Source organism: Salminus brasiliensis, chromosome 12 (assembly GCF_030463535.1).
Source record: "Salminus brasiliensis chromosome 12, fSalBra1.hap2, whole genome shotgun sequence".
In the NCBI taxonomy this organism is placed as follows: domain Eukaryota; kingdom Metazoa; phylum Chordata; class Actinopteri; order Characiformes; family Bryconidae; genus Salminus; species Salminus brasiliensis.
In genome coordinates, this window is record NC_132889.1 from 31065445 (window position 1) to 31081559 (window position 16115).

The window sequence follows — 16115 nt, forward strand, 5'->3', positions numbered from 1 at the left end:
GAGGTGGGGCCTCCATGGATCGCATGAGGCAATGAGCCTTGAGAGCCCATGACCTTGTTGCTGGTTCACCGGTTGCCCTTCCTAGGAGCACTTTTGGCAGGTATTGACCACTGCATATTGGGAACACCCCACAAGACCTGCTTGATGCTTTGGAGATACTCTGATCCAGTTGTCTAGCCATCACAAAGTGGCTCAGATTTTTACACCTGCCCATTATACCTGCTTCCAACACATCGTTTTATGAACTGACTGTTCACTTGCTCCCTAATAATCAATGGTAATGGCATCACCTGCCATTGGTTTTAATGTTATGGCTTATTGGCTACTTACCACTCCTGTCTCCTTTAATATATCAATTTAAATTAAATGATCTAGACATTAGACACAAGTTTAGACACCGAAGGCCTTTATAAGTCTGAGTATAACAGTTACAGCAGTAATATATTTGCAGGGCAGTGTTTTGATCATTGCAGTAAATCCATCTGTCAACACATACAGGGATAGTTATTATATAGTGAATGTAAGTGGTGAGTGTGAACACACAGTCAACGTAGGCTACTGGAAATGAAAATATAATGTATTCATAAAAGATAAAAATATACTTGTGTGCCTCTCAAGTGTGCGTTTAGCATTGTGTGTGTGTGCTCAATTAAAATTCTCCTCCATCCATGTTTGGATCCACTTTCATTTTCTGTTTCTTCATCACAGCCTCCAGCTCTGTTGCTTTATTCACTTTCTAAGAGAAATAAAAGAGGAGACATTAGATAGGTCTACTGTACAGCCTGAAAGAGGAGATTCAGCTTCTTCATATCATGGCTGTGCTACCTCCAGCAGTGCCTTCTGTATTGTGAGCTGGCTGTAAACTCTGCCACCCTCTTGTGGAGAAACTGTACAAAGCTCTTCTTTATTCAGGGAGAAGAGCTGAGCTCCACTGAGAATGCCAAGACTGTTCACTGTGCTGAGAGGAAGGGAGAAAGAAGAAATTTAATATTTTTGGAACAAATCTGTTAAGAATATTTGATGGCAAAAGGTTTGGACGCTTACGAATAAGTATTTGTTGTTGTTGAAGTCAAAGAGGTTTACCCAGTAAAATCTCTTCTGTTGTCGAGATTTAAGTTGCCAATTAATGTAACAGGTGTCTTTGTCTTGCCCTTGTGTTTTCCCTTCCTTGGTTTGCGGCTCTGTTTGGCTCTGTTTATGTTTGTTTCTTGTTTCCACCCTAGCCACGCCTTGTTGTTAGTGTTCCCACCTGCACCTCCTTTGTAGCCCTGCCCTTTTGTTAGTCTCAGGTGTTTCTTGTTAGTCTGTGTATAGGTAGGCCTTCTGTTCCAGTGTTTCTTTGTCTGGTCTTGTACAGGTGTGTTAGCTTGGCCTATTAGCTAGTTTTGTTTGTTTTATAGTTTTCCAGTGTTTGCTTTGCTCTCCAGTTTGTGTTTCTTTGGTTCTGGTTTTGTTTTTATATTAAATAAAGTACTTGCATTTATCAAGCTCCAATACTGTGACAATTAATACAAAATGCACAATTTGCAATTTACAGCCAAAAAACCCTTTATTATTGCTTCTGGTTTTGTGAACACACTCAAATATTGTGGCAAGATATCTGTAGCTTTATTCTAGAGGTTATTTTGAATAAAATACAAGACCTTATTATGAAATTGTTTTACAATTTATGAAAGGGAATTAAAAAAATTAATATTTTTATGTAAACTACATTATGTCTCCTTGTCAAAGATGTGGGATCCTTGTCTTTCTCTTGTAATCAGAATACTTTAAAAACCTGGAACTTGTGCTCTAAATTTAGAATCTTTGTGTATACTAATTTGGTGATACTGTACAATTTTCTTCTTTGTATAAAGCATGTTTTTATTTATGTATATATTTCTTTGTTTGCCCCCACCCCCTTGCTGTAGCCATGTCATATGTTCTATGCTTTGATTTGATCTGCTAAAAAAAAATAGTATGTTGACTAATGTCAAGTTGTCTGGGCGCTGATTTGTAGTGAAAACACACAATAGAAAATTGGCTGTAGCTAGTCTCTGTTCTCTGCAGCTAACGTTTATTTATGCTAACACCCACTCACCCACTCACTGTGAGTCCACCCAATCACCCGTTCACCGGTATGATCCCCATATGCATGGGTACCAAGCTAGCTGCCTACTAGCATTCTTGCTTACAACTCTCGTGACAGGACAGATTCATACATACAGAATTTTGGGGACTGTTTTTGACAGTGCAGTCAGTGATAGTGAGAGGAAATGAAACTGGGGAGGAACTTAAAAAGATCTCAGAACATTGTCCAAGATCTCCTGGACAATAATTTACAGGTGGAGAACTTTTAAAATTGCTAACGTCACCAGGTCAGGCCATCCTCACAAGTTCAGCCCAAGAGCAGGCCACAAGATGAGTAAAGAAGTCTCCACCAATTCTAAAATGTCATCACAAGACCTACAGGTAGCTCTGGCCACAGCTGATGTCAAAGTACAGCATCTACCATCAGAATGAGACCTGCCCTGATTATTTGTCGTGAAAGAGAAAGAGAGAGCTAGTGAGAGAACTTACTGATCACTGAAGCCTTTGCCTTTGAGCCACTCCTGCACCTCTCTGGCAGCAGAGTGATAGTTGAGAGAAGCAGTCTCGTTGGCCCTGTTGACAAATGAAGGCCGCGTTCTCCCATTGGCCAGCCGCTCCGCGAGTTCATTATTCATGAGCACTACTAAGATTGGAAACAGATATAAACAGTAATAACACAGCAGCCACATGTCAGATGTTGATTTTGCACAATTCTGAAGTTGGAGCTGGCAAGAAAACTGATTCCATGAAGTTGAAAGCATTACCTCTTTCTCCGTCATCACCTATTGGTGGCATGCTGTGTGGGCGTGCCTCATTGTGGCCGTAGTTTTCCCCTGAAGAATTGGGCGCGACATATGAGAAACGTCCTCTGCCCAGCGGAGACAGAGGAATTACCGTGGTTGGCTGGCGCATCCTTACACCAGAGTCTATCTCTGTGTGGTTGACCGGCTCCAGGATGTTAGATGGAACAAAGCCAATCTCATCATAATTGTTTCTGCACTTCCACCACCGCTTAGACGACTCCAGCACCTGGGTGAGAGAGGGAGAGAGAGAGATAGAAAGAGATAAATAGAGAGAAAAGAAACAGGATTCCTAGTTTATTAGAAACACCAGCACTGAGTCTACACTTTAGCTCATCTATTGCTGTCTAATTTAGCAGCACCCCTCTACTCCAACCATCAGTAGAGAGGGACAATCGTAGGACCTCCACTCAACAGACCTTATTACAATCCATGGAAAACAGTAATAACACCGACACAGTAGAGGCATGTTAGTGTATTAGGCAGTAGTATTAGTTTATCATCCTATTCAACACGCACTACATGGACAAAAGTATTGGGACCCCTGTTCATTCATTGTTTCTTCTGAAATAAAGGGTATTAAAAAGAGTTTAACCGGAAAGACATTCTACTAGATTTGGAACATAGCTGTGAGGTTTGTATTGCATTCAGTGACAAGAGTGTTAGTGAGGTCAGGATGTTGGATGATCACCACTCCCCAGCTCATCCCAAAGGTACTGGATGGAGTACCTTCATTCCAAAGAACACAGCTCCACTGCTCCACAGCTTCATACTCAATACTACGGGGCTGTATACCCCTGTAGCCCACACCTAGGTCCATGTTCGTCTGCTCCAGAGAGTCCAGTTCTATTGGCAGTACTGCTGTATGGTTGCATTTGCACATCTGTGCCAGCAATGGGTGCAACTTAAAGTAGCTAAACGGGTGTCCACAAACATTTGGGCATGAAGGGTATCCAACCAACAATGACCTGACCAGTGATAAGGCGATAAAACAAGGGACAAACAGCCCAAATTGAACACAATGGATTGCTTCTAACCACCTACTGGTTGATCCTAGAAAATGTCAAGTGTCAATAATTAGAAAACAATAAATTTTTTGTTTTGTTTTTTCTTTTTGTCAGTTTTTCATATAAGCTCCTACACTAGTGCAACATGTCATGATAGTGGAGAAAAAAACATGTACACTTCTAATTTAAATGTGGCCTCACTTAAATGTTTATCTTAGTACACTATTGTCATCTTCATAGAGCTATATTTGTTACAATCTTTTTAAAATGATTATAACAAAAGTGAAAATTTTCTTCCATTATCTTTCTTCTAAATCATGCAACTCTTCATAGGGTTACCCCGCCTAGTTTGAAAACCCCTGCACTAGAAGTTAAATGGCTCAAACTCAACCTGGAAAAAAGCCAAATGTCTCTAAATATACCAGCAGGTTAGATGTTTCTAAAAAGGTTTGAATACAGAACACAGCTTAGGTGATTGTAGTAGAGCACAGGAAACAAGTAAGACTTGATCCGTGTGTGAAACTGTGCCCTACCCTAGCGAAAACAAATGAACTGAATTGAGATTTGAAACATACTGAGATTTGATTAAGTATGTTGTAAATATACTAGCAAATGTGTATGCTTATTTAAAAGATGTTAAAAATACATTTATATCAGTCTCACATCAAACCCTAGCAAGTTAACACTTACAACATGTATAATATAGTATAATATAGCAATAATGTATTTCATGAATACATTTCTATGAATGAAAACATTATTTAATTGAATTCAAAATACTTAAATACTTGAAGTCTTGAAAGAGACCTTTGGCACATTTTTGCAAAGTGTATTATAAACAACTACCACAGAAATTCTTGAAGTGTAATGTCTTATAAAATTATGCAAGTTTACCATAATTCCAAAAGTCTGTTGTATGTAAAGATTCATAGGCCCAGTGGATGTATTCAGTGATGATTTTCCAAATCTTTGAGTTAAATAAATTAATAATAATAATTAAATTTATTCATTTGCTATTGGCAAATGGACAATGATTGGCCCATGTGAGATTAAAAAAACATCCCACGAAAGTAGAGAACTATGAATAGGGCACAGTTTCAGACACAGCATTGATAGTGAAACCCTAAATGTAGTTGTCTGCGTACCTGGAGAATTTCTCCGTGCAGCACTGAAAGCTCACTGCTGTTCCGGGCCACAAAGTCATAACTGCAGCGGTACAGCCGATCCACATCTGAAGGAGGTGGGTTTTCCAAACTGCAGAACACACATGTATGCACATGATAGGCAAGGCAAAGGCACATTCAACAGGCACCAAACATCCATACTTGTTCAAAATCAATAGCTGTTGGTTATACGAAAATGTATTTACACCCTTTAAAATAGGGAATATTTAAAATAAGGAATGTCCTTTAAATAAGGAATGTTTGTGCATTGCCATAGAAGAAGCATTCCCTAGTTGGTTCTTTAACAAACCATATGAAACAGACATGTAACAACCTGAGGAACCTTTTTAAAGGTGCCATAGGATGCATGAATTCAGTATTTAAGTTGTACTTAGATGTGTAAATAGCAAGTATGTGAGTGGGGAGAAAAATGCCCAGAATCGGTTTTAAATGGCTGTTTACAACCCAGTGATTTGGCTTTAGACTTTGTGTTGGACTCTTTATTTTGATGAGCTCAGTACCCAGCTTTGTTTTTAGCACTGTAACAAGAACACTGTTTACTGTATTTATGCTAGACTCTTTCTGGATAGTGCGGTTAACTAGTCTGGCAGTGTTGCTATCTAGCTGTCTGGATGTATGCAAATTGAGGGGCCATAAATACATTATAAGGACAAAACTATTGGGACATTTGCTCATTCACAGTTTCTTCCCAAATCAAGGGTATTAAAAAAGAGTATATCCTGCTTCTGTTGGAGTAACTGTCTCCACTGTCCAGGGAAGGCTAGATTTCTACTAGATTTTGAAGCATTAGTAAGGTCAAGAGCATTCGTGAGGTCAGGGTATCTGATGATCACCACCCCATTTCATCCCCAACTCCCCAACTCCCCATACCAAAAGTATTGGATGGAGTACCATCATTCTAAAGAACTGGGAATCACATTGTGTAAATGTTTTTTAGTGTGGAACCGCTGGAGGACAAATCACAGGGAAGCTCAAAAAACCTTTTTGGCCTTGTTAGCTTTGTACAGTAGTGTGTAGTAGCCTATGTAGTGCCCACTTACTTTTCATCCATAGACGAAATGGGTGGTGAGGCATGGCTAGGATCGATCTGAAATGACAAGAAGAGTTTAATCAAATAGGTGTCTTTAATGCAGGATAGCTATGTTTGACTGTGTGTGTGTTTGTGTGTGTGTATGTGTTCATGAGTGCATATAAAACCTGCTGAGTTTCTGGCTGGGCCTCATATTTGTATTGCGACTCAACTGGATCCTTAAAAGCCTGACCGTTTGCATCACAAGCCTCAGGCTTCCAACCATCCAGAAACACTGGAGTGTATGGTGACACTGGCTTAGCACACTGGGAACTAAGACAAACACACACAGAGGCTTTATTGTCTGTATCATATATACATTATTTAGGCATTTTACGGTCTAGTTTCAGCCATGATGTACAATAGGCCTAGTTTTAGTCAGGTTGAGCAGGTGAGGTGAGGTTGTCTGGGTGTGAGGTGTGGTCTAGGTGAGGCTTAAAATAGGTGTTGATGAGGTTTTCATGATGCTTGTGTTGATTTGTTTTGTTTAAAGTGTCACAAACTGACGATGGAAATGGACACTGTTTCTGAAGGCCTACAACAGAATGAAGCTGCCAGTTGCCAGTTGACAATATTCATTATTGCTTAGTTAGGTAAGCAAGGGGCTGTCCTTCAACAATAGGGCTGTGTATTGGCAAGAACTTGGCTTATCATAATAAAGGGGACACTTTCATAGTATAAATGCACACCATCGTATGTATAAAATCTCAGTAAAAGAAACATTGACTTTGTATCCTGTTAGAACAGTGGGATGTGATCAGAAGTACAACACTGCTATCCAGTGGTCGGGGTTTTAAATGCCACACAGAATAAACCACTGTCTGCCACCAATCTTTGCATGAAAACTATCCATTAAAAGTCTGTGTTTTTGATAATCGATACAGTATGGCAAATTGATATATGGGTTTTTTTTTTAAGTTTTAAAGAGACTATGGTTATGATTTCAGTGAATTGAGCATAGTTCAAAGAAACACATGTCCGAAAACCTGTAATACGGACTATGACTGGATCCAGTTGGGGCCAAGAGATTCCCACAATTCTCTCTCCTCCTGTTTGAGATTCTGCTGCAGTAGAACAACTGCTCCTGAGGTCAGAGCTGGGCTGGACACACCTGCTGCCAAGTCAGGACTACCTGTGGTTTTCACCATCTGGTCCACAAAAACACACACACACACACACACACACACACACACACAAAATCAATTAACAAAGGCATGTTTTGTATTTGGAGCTCTGAGGCTAATGGAGCTAATACCCCACTAATACACCACTTCAGTGAGCTGTTAAGTAATCTCAAACAGACTTCCTTATGTAGTATCTGACACTGTATAACACACTGTTGTCTACAAAAGCAGGCAACAGCATGGTCAAACTTGCCTTCTAGTCCTATGAAAAACATGGGCCTCATTCACCATCTTTCTAAGAATTTTCTTACATTTGTTCTAACAGAAAGTCTCATGATGTTAGATCATGTCATGTTTTTAAAGTGTAGAACTGTTTACAGTTCTGCTCTTATAAGGATGGATCCCATTGTCCTCATAAACTAAACAAAACTAAAATAAGAATATAAGAAAACATTGGTGTCTAATGCTCTTTCACTTTGGCGCCAGTCAATTCCCAAGCCTTTCTTCTTTGCCATCAAGAGAGTCCAAGAGAGCACAATTGGCTGTTCACTCTCTCCCTTCATCACTCTTAAAGCAATGTTGGGCGGCACAGGAGTCTGTTAGCTGGAGCTACAGAGTTGGGGATCCAGCGCTTTCCTCTACCTGGATTCTAATGTACTTTAGGAGATGTACTTTAGTCTTTAGCCACCTAGTGTTTGGAGAATTGCTGGTGCCATGTGACAGCTATGAACAGGTGGGTCAATTGGCAGTTCTAAAAGGGAAACAGGAAATTCCAAAAAAGGAACCCAACAACAACAAGTTTAGCAAATGCTAGAATCTTCGTCAAAACGTCGCACGTGGGTTTTAAGAAGAAAAGTAGGTGGTGAATAAGGCGCCATGTTTGTAATGGAGATGTGTGAGTGTGAAGAACCTTTACATCAAGTGAAAGGTTCTTTACACGCACACATCTCTTGTGCAAACACGTTTTTTTAGGGAACCCAAAGTGGTTCTTCTATCGCTCAAAGTATCCTTTGTAGCACTTTTATTTTTTTGCTGAAGTATCACTTTAAGCCTATTACATTTACTGTATCTACTGTATATAACCTATGTGGCTCAACCAGTTGGTCTTCATTCTTTGAGTCTTGCAGGTGAAAACTGCACTGTTTGCCAACTGAGACTCTAACTGAGTTATATGAACAAATGAAAGCACTACTGCCTGAGCAATCAATCTGTAATCATGTAATCTAATCCTGTAGTCTTATCAATGCTTATGAAAGAACTTGAAATGAAAGTCTAACCCAGTTTGTTTATTGAGGAACCATTACTGAAGCTTACTGAGGCACACCCTCATGAGCCTAACTATTTTACAGCGACTCGCCTGGAGAGCTCTACAACTCAAGTAATAGACAGGGCTTATAGTCAAGTGATCTTCTCTGGGAAACAGTAAATTACTGGCTAAATAGGTTGGTTAGATATAGCCAAACAGTTTACGATAGCTTGGTGTATGACTGTAGGTGTGTTTTTAGGCTGCAAGCTAGAAGTTTGAGTTTCGTGAGTTAAAAGTCATGCAGTTTGAAGCAAAATGCTGGATGTAACTAATTAGGGCAAAGTGTATTAACTCAGGGAGATTCTCAAGGCAACTGCCGTATCTGCTGTATCTTATCATGTATCATTATCATCGTGTCTTATCATGATGTGCACATGTGTATACACTAACCAGGCCTAGGGGAATGAACAGGTGATGCAGCAGCTCCTCAGAGCTGGGCTTCGATATCTCATTCTTCAGGCGGTCCTGAAACATAAAATACAAAAACCCAAGGATGAAAAAAATGCATGAACCTGAGAATTGCCACCATTTAGATAGAGACTACAAAGAACTTTACCAGCAGGCTAAATGAGTATTTTATCTTCTGGAAAATATCCACAAAGTCCTGCTCTGATGGAGCGCTTGGTTCATCTGCCATCAGGTCATCTACAACACAAACAAACACATACACAAACACACACACACACACACACACACACACACAAACACACACACACAAATTCATTATCTTAAATCATTTTTGCAATTGTACTAGTCTGTTTCTGTCCTTTTCTCCATCCTCATCCTCTCTTACACTGCTGTTTCTTCTTCTTGCTGTTTTCCTTCTTGTTTCTCTTTTTCTTCTTGCTCTCTTCCACAACACTCCGAGCGTTAGCTGCTTGCTGCAAGCGGCCCATGAAACACTCCACATCAGCAAAGCAGTGGTTCAGCAGATCCTGAATGACACAAAGTAAATTACATATGTGAATGACACATAGTAAAAAGTAAAGTAAACTGAATTCTAGGTTACATTATGTTGAAATATAAAATAGTTTATATATATATATATCTTGTACATGGCACATGTCATGGTCTAGGAGAACAGTTGGTTTCTCATTGTCCATGTGTTGGATTTGGGAGAAACCGGGAGGTGCGAAGGTGTGACCAGGCCAGGAGACTGAGTCAGAGCTCTCTAAGATGACAGCGTTTATTCCAGCATCATCAGCAGAGATAAGTGCCTACTGACAGTGATCTGATGAGGGATGAATCACAAACCAGCTACCGGGTGTTGGTTGCCCAAGAGGCATCTTGTACAAACCAACAGGCTACTGTGGCACAAGTCCCAAAAATGTTTATTGGTGGTTACAGGAGGATTGTCACACCCTGCTGCATTTGGGGCTGCATAGTAAGAGCGCCCATGCCTATCCCTTTTCACAGTCGAACAGGTCTACAACAGAGACTCAGAGACTTCCACACTGCTTTGGGCAATATTCCACCTGTGCCACCTAATTAAAAATTGTTTCAGACCAGGTACACCACCTCATAGCAATAGTATTTCCCAATGGCAGTTGGCTCTTTTGGCAGGACCTTGCTCACTACAACACTTCAGAAATTGTTTGGAAACTGTTTGGGCCTCCAGACAGACCTCAGACTGAGCATCTGCTAGTAATGCTATATTTGACAATAGAAAAGACAACAAAATATGTCATTTGACTGGGGCAGGGCTGCTGCCAGGGATTTTTGGCCCCATTAAAAAGATATTATACTGGGCCCCACAACTCTATCAATTCTGCCAAAATACTCAACAATACATTTTTATGGCCCCTGTCAATCACAGGCCCAAGAGTCGTCCTAACTCCATTGACTAGGGGTGCTTTCTTCTTTGAAATAATGCAAACAAAATATGTGACTTAGATAGATAGCACTTAGACACTTGAACGACTTGAATGACGTGAACAAACATGTTCATACATACCACTTCTCGCTGTGCATTTATGACATGTGGAACTGACTTCTTTCCATTTACTGGAATAAAAAAGCACAAGCATCACTACACACACAAACATGATCAAACTCACATTTAGTTTCCCCTCCTTTGTAAACTAGGGTACATCTCTAGTTTGGACATTTGGACTACAAATAAGTTGTTAAATCAGAAAATACACACAGACACACACTGCTGTACACACCGTTGGTGTGAGAGTTGTTAGGCTGATCATCTCCAGGCACAACTTTTAACATTCTACTGCGGACATTTGAGTGCTTCCTTGGAAGCGCCTGAGGAGCAGCCATCTGAGAGAAAGCGAGAGAGAGAGAGAGAGAGAGAGAGAGAGAGAGAGACCAAGAGACAGAATATGAAATTACATATGTGGAAACAGGTGTCCTTTATAACCCTTTTTTTTTTTTGGTAAAGTATGAGTATTTAGTTTACTTATTAAGTAGTAAAAGTACAAAATAAAAAGTATACTAAAGTGATACAATTACTTTACTAAGTTCTTCCACCCTTCCAATCTTAAATATCATCAGTGGCATCATGGAATAGTTTGGAAGTCTTTATTGTAATCTGGGGTTTAGAGAGACTGCAAGACAGTCTTGCTGTCTGCTAAAACCCAGCATCACCTGTCAACAGGACAACGACCCCAAGCACAAGGCCAAAGCAACACAGGAGAATGAAAGGAGCAGAATGGCTGAGCTAATTCTAATTATACTACTAATAATATCTTATTAATATTATAATGTTATTAAAATATTAATAAAATATTAATATTTATATACTTATATAATAAATAATATATTATTATATATATTCTTATATTTCTCTTCACTCTTGCCTGCAATTCTTACTTTTTACTCTGTATTTTCACAAAAAATATGAATCCCATTTTCTTAAAAAAAAACAAAAAACATTTATACCCAAAACAAATGAGAAATTTGTACAAATTTAAAAATCACAATTTAATAAGACTTAGACACTTTAACTCTGAATTAACCTTGTGCTGTGGAGTGCCCCAGCGTTTCATGTTGAGACCCACACTTTTCAATCTCGTCTAAAAAAACAGCATTCGTTTATTCTTTGCATTCTTAGAAATAAATCCAAGGTTCGCAACATGCTCCCAATAGCTGATAATGGCAATGATGAGTGCCATCATCACATGCCTGGATTACTGCAATGCACAGTTGCCTGTAAACATTCTGACATGCGCAAAAATGAGGGAACATGTTACTTGTACTCATTCAGCTGCACTGGTTACTAGAGTCAATTAGATTTTTCGATTTGAAGATTCTTTTACTAATTTTTAGATTTTTCGTCGTAGTCTTGCTGCACAGTACCTCAGCAATAGTATTATCAGGTATGTTCCCTTAAAGAGCCTTCAGATCAGCCCACAGAAACATATTGGCTGTACCTGCTCCCTGGCTTTCAGGCCTTTAAAGAGGAGAGTTATAATCTATTTTCTATTTTAATTTAATTTTATTTTGTGTATTTTATGATGTAAAGCACTTTCTGAAACAGCTATATAACTAAAGCATATTATTATTATTATTATTATTATTATTATTATTATTATTATTTATTAACACATGATTTTACGCAATAGTACATTCACTACTTGCCAAAGCCCTAATGAGTTACTATGTGGTATGCGTGCTGGAGCAGGGTCAACATTAAACTGTACACTTTTGTGGTCTTCAGGAATGAAATTTCCTGGTTCAGGAAATGTTATCATTGGCTTCCTGTGTAGAACATGTGATACTGAACTGAGTTCCAATTATTCTCTTCCTTTACATTTAGTGATTTGTTTTAGGTCAAATTAACCTAAAAAGTGGAAAACTTCTGAACTAACTTCAGGTACTATACTGATGTACTGGTGCTGGATGCAACTAAGACATCCCACTGCAGTTCAATGAAGAGTTCAGTACCACAGTCTTTTCTTACTCAATTTGTTTAACTTGTACTGCTGCTTAAGTCATTATTTTGTTGAAGTAATTAAAATGTTGGGTGATGTTTAGATTTAACATTGATTTGCATGCAAATTTAGTTGGAAATGTTGATGTCACCTTTTGTTCTGTACACAACGAACATCTACGACAGCGTGGATGACTTTTTCAAGGTAAGTTTCAAATTTCATGAGAAAGGTAGATGCATTTTCCATGCTGTCAAAACACAAAGATGCCAAATCCATTTTGTAAAGCTGTATAAACTATATCAAGAAGGGATGTAAAGATGTGAGTGTAGGCTATATGTGATTTCCTGGTAGGTCATTATTTCCATTCTCCTTTGTAATGCAGAGATATGCTCATTTACACTCAGCACTCAAGAACTGAAGTGGCAAGGTTTCATATTTAGTGAAATCTGGTGAAATGTTCCAGCTTAAACTTTAACATTTGATGGTATTTGGAAAGTAAACTACTCTCGTATTGATAATTAGTGCCAGTTTTGACAAATTTGTCTTCTTAATATAAAAGTGATATACATTCCTCATGTACTCCTACTTACATCACTGAATTTTATACAAATTCTCAAAAAATAACTTTTATAATCTGTAAAATAAAGTTGTTGCAAAGGGTTCTTTGAGTGATGCCATAGAAGAACCATTTTTGGTTCCATAAAGAACCATTTTTGTAAAAGAGACGTATATGTGAACATACAGCTTTTTAATAAAAATGGAACCAAAGAAATGGCTAAATGGCATTGCTCAACACCTTTATTGTATAGATTGTAAAAGTAAATTTTTGAGAATTTATATATAATTCAGTGAAATTCCTCTATTATAAAGAGCATTTTTTAATTTTTATACAAATATTTGATATATTATCCAAATAATTCATTTTTAGAAAAAAATACTATTTTTTCTATTTAGAAACTAATAGCAGGTTTCTAGCACATATTACTTAGAATCATTCATTTTTGGTCCTAATTTTCAGAATGTACGTCCCACTTTACAGTTTACTAACATTAAAATCAACTGTTGTTAATATTACTTTAAAAATCATTCAATTTTGGTTTCTCACCTTTTTAAAGTAAATTCAGTCTTAACCGACATCCAGCACAAAAGCAGCGTGATCACATTAACACCATCATATCAAATAATGAGATAATAAAGCTCAGGTAATCTGAATTATTTTCAAAATTCATAACATATCTAAATACTGAGGCAGCAAAGCCATGAAGACGTAGTTTCCATTACCACCACTGTAGAGTGTCCAGTTCTACATAACACACTCACTCATATTTAACCCCATTCAACTGTTCCATCCCACCATTACATCTGCAGTTGGTCCTAACAAACTAGGTACTGACACTTGTATAGTTCAAACACCCTGTATACAAAAATATTAATAAAAAGACAAAATTTGTTCAAATCTTACCGTGTGTGTTCATGTGTGTGTGTGTGTGTGTGTGTGTGTCACTCTCCCACGTTCTCTGTTTATGTCTAATAGAGAAACACAGAAACTAGAAAAACAAGAACACCTGTCAGGTCTCAGCCAACCTTCCTCTCTCTCTCGTGCTCTCGTCCTGCCCTTCTTCCCGTGTGTGTGTGAGAGAGAGAGAGAGAGAGAAAGAGGGTGTGTGTGTTTTGAGTCACAGTCTAATCAGTGTGTTCCAAAAAAGCAACTGTGAAGCAGTGGCAAATAATGTGACATTGAATTTATTGACTAATTACATCTTTATTCATGCACATGCGTGATTGCACACATTACCTACTCCGACCTAACCTGTGTGTTTGAACATACACATATACACACACATAGGACAAATACACACATTCATGTGACTGGCAAGTCATTCCTTTTACTGTCTAAGGTCAGTGTTTCAGCCAAGCCTGTCTAACCAGCTCTACTCTCTCTCTCTCTCTCTCTCTCTCTCTCTCTCTCTCCCTCTCTCTCTCTCTCTCGCTCTCTCGCTCTCTCAGAGGTATTAAAGGAATGCTGTTACCTAAGTGCCTGCACTGTTTGCACTGCAGGTGTGCTTGCAAAATCCTGTGTGCAGCTGAGAGAGTAAAAGCCACTTCAATTCACTGTAAATACAATATATGTCCAAATGTTTGTGGACACCCCTTCTAATGAATGCATTCAGCTACTTTAAGATGTTCCCAGAGCTGACACAGATGTGCAAATGCACACACACACACACAGCTTGTTGAGTCCCTGAAGAGAAGTACTGCCAATAAAATAGGACTCTCTGGAGCAGATAAACTTCAACCTATTGCATAATGCCTGACATTGACTAGAGAGGTATAAAGCCCCCCAGCATTGAGCTGTGGAGCAGTGGATGGTGCTCCATCCAGTACTGTTGGGAAGAGCTGGGGATGAGGCGAGGAGGAGATCGTCCAATATCCTGGCCTCACTAACACTCTTGCTGCTGAATGCAATCAAATCCTCACAGTAATGTTTTAAAATCTAGTAGACAACCTTCCTTGGACAGTAGGGACAGTTACTGCAACAAAAGCAGGATAAACTTTTTAATACCCTTGGTTTAGGAAGAAACGATGAATGAGCAGGTGTCCCAATACTTTTGTCCATATAGTGTTTTTTTCTTCTCAATGCTTGAATTCTAGTTTCTAGTAAATAAACAGTAAATACAGATGATCCTGTGTACCAGCTACACTACATGTCCAAAGGTTTGTGGACATCTTCTTTCCTGACGGCTCTTCTAAGGTCAAGGGTATTAATAGGGTTTGTCCCACTTTGCTGCAGTTACAGCCTTTACTCTTCTGGGAAGGCTTTACACTAGATGTTTGAGGAGATGTGAAGATATGTGAAGATCTGGCAAACACCACTCCAACTCATTCCAAATGTGCTCACTCCAGAGAAAGCGGTTCCACTGCTTCACAGCCCAGTTCCTGTGCCAAAGCGACCATCATTTGTGAATTAGAAATCTACAGTATACTGAATATTGAGTCATTTCTACTGAAAATGCAGCCCCTGATATTCTCCCAAAACCATGTGCAGTAGTAGTTGCCAACCATAGTGAGGCTGTTTTTAGGCACACTCAATAAATTAACAGACTTTCTGTAACTGTATATGGACATTAAAAAAAAGAAAGAAAGAAAATGTATCCTACCTTGATTTTTACATAATGCAGATTTGTGTCCAGGCTGTACCCTGTTCCTACTCAACGCTGGTTTTGATGTACTATCCTTTAAAACATGGGTTCTTCAAGAGGTTCTATAAACTGACAAAGACATATCATCAAGTGAAGGTTCTTTACACTCACATAGCTCTCTCAAAATGGTTTTGAGAGACACTGATCGACTGACACCTTTTCCACATCAGCATTACAACATAAACATGTGGCTTATTTTCCTTAGTTCTGTATGATCTGAAGATGGGCTGTGTGAGTCATCCACAATTCTCCTCATAATATAGACAGACAGATATACATACATATATATATATATATATATATATATATATATATATATATATAGAGAGAGAGAGAGAGAGAGAGAGATAGACAGACAGACAGACAGACAGGCAGGCAGGCAGACAGACAGTTAGATAGATAGATAGATAGATAGATAGATAGATAGATAGATAGATAGATAGACATACAGACAGACAGACAGACAGACAG

The 16115-nt window shown here is 38.7% G+C and overlaps 1 protein-coding gene across 2 annotated transcripts; it reads right to left on the bottom strand.

Moving 5' to 3' along the window:
* Positions 1 to 389: 389 nt before the first annotated feature.
* eps8l1a (EPS8 signaling adaptor L1a) lies at positions 390 to 14053 on the bottom strand. Of its 2 annotated transcripts, none has more exons than XM_072693780.1 (14): positions 13907 to 14053; positions 10729 to 10831; positions 10515 to 10564; positions 9354 to 9495; positions 9117 to 9205; positions 8951 to 9025; positions 7130 to 7278; positions 6259 to 6403; positions 6102 to 6148; positions 5023 to 5131; positions 2835 to 3099; positions 2560 to 2713; positions 826 to 958; positions 390 to 736 (listed from the first exon to the last, which is right to left on the bottom strand). In XM_072693780.1, exons 2-14 carry the CDS (start codon positions 10829 to 10831, stop codon positions 650 to 652), a joined length of 1548 nt encoding a protein of 515 aa, XP_072549881.1. In that variant the 5' UTR covers positions 13907 to 14053; the 3' UTR covers positions 390 to 649. The 2 variants fall into 2 exon arrangements, with proteins under 2 accessions (XP_072549881.1, XP_072549884.1); XM_072693783.1 differs by having other exon boundaries at positions 14010 to 14049.
* Positions 14054 to 16115: the final 2062 nt, after the last annotated feature.

Coding starts and splice junctions, on each gene's coding strand:
- eps8l1a (XM_072693780.1), bottom strand. CDS start 10,831: ATGGCTGCTCCTCAGGCGCTTCCAAGGAAGCACTCAAATGTCCGCAGT. Junction 5,132..6,101: donor ATTTCGTCTATGGATGAAAA/GTAAGTGGGCAC, acceptor TGTGTTCTGCAG/TTTGGAAAACCCACCTCCTT. Junction 737..825: donor TACAGAAGGCACTGCTGGAG/GTAGCACAGCCA, acceptor TATTTCTCTTAG/AAAGTGAATAAAGCAACAGA.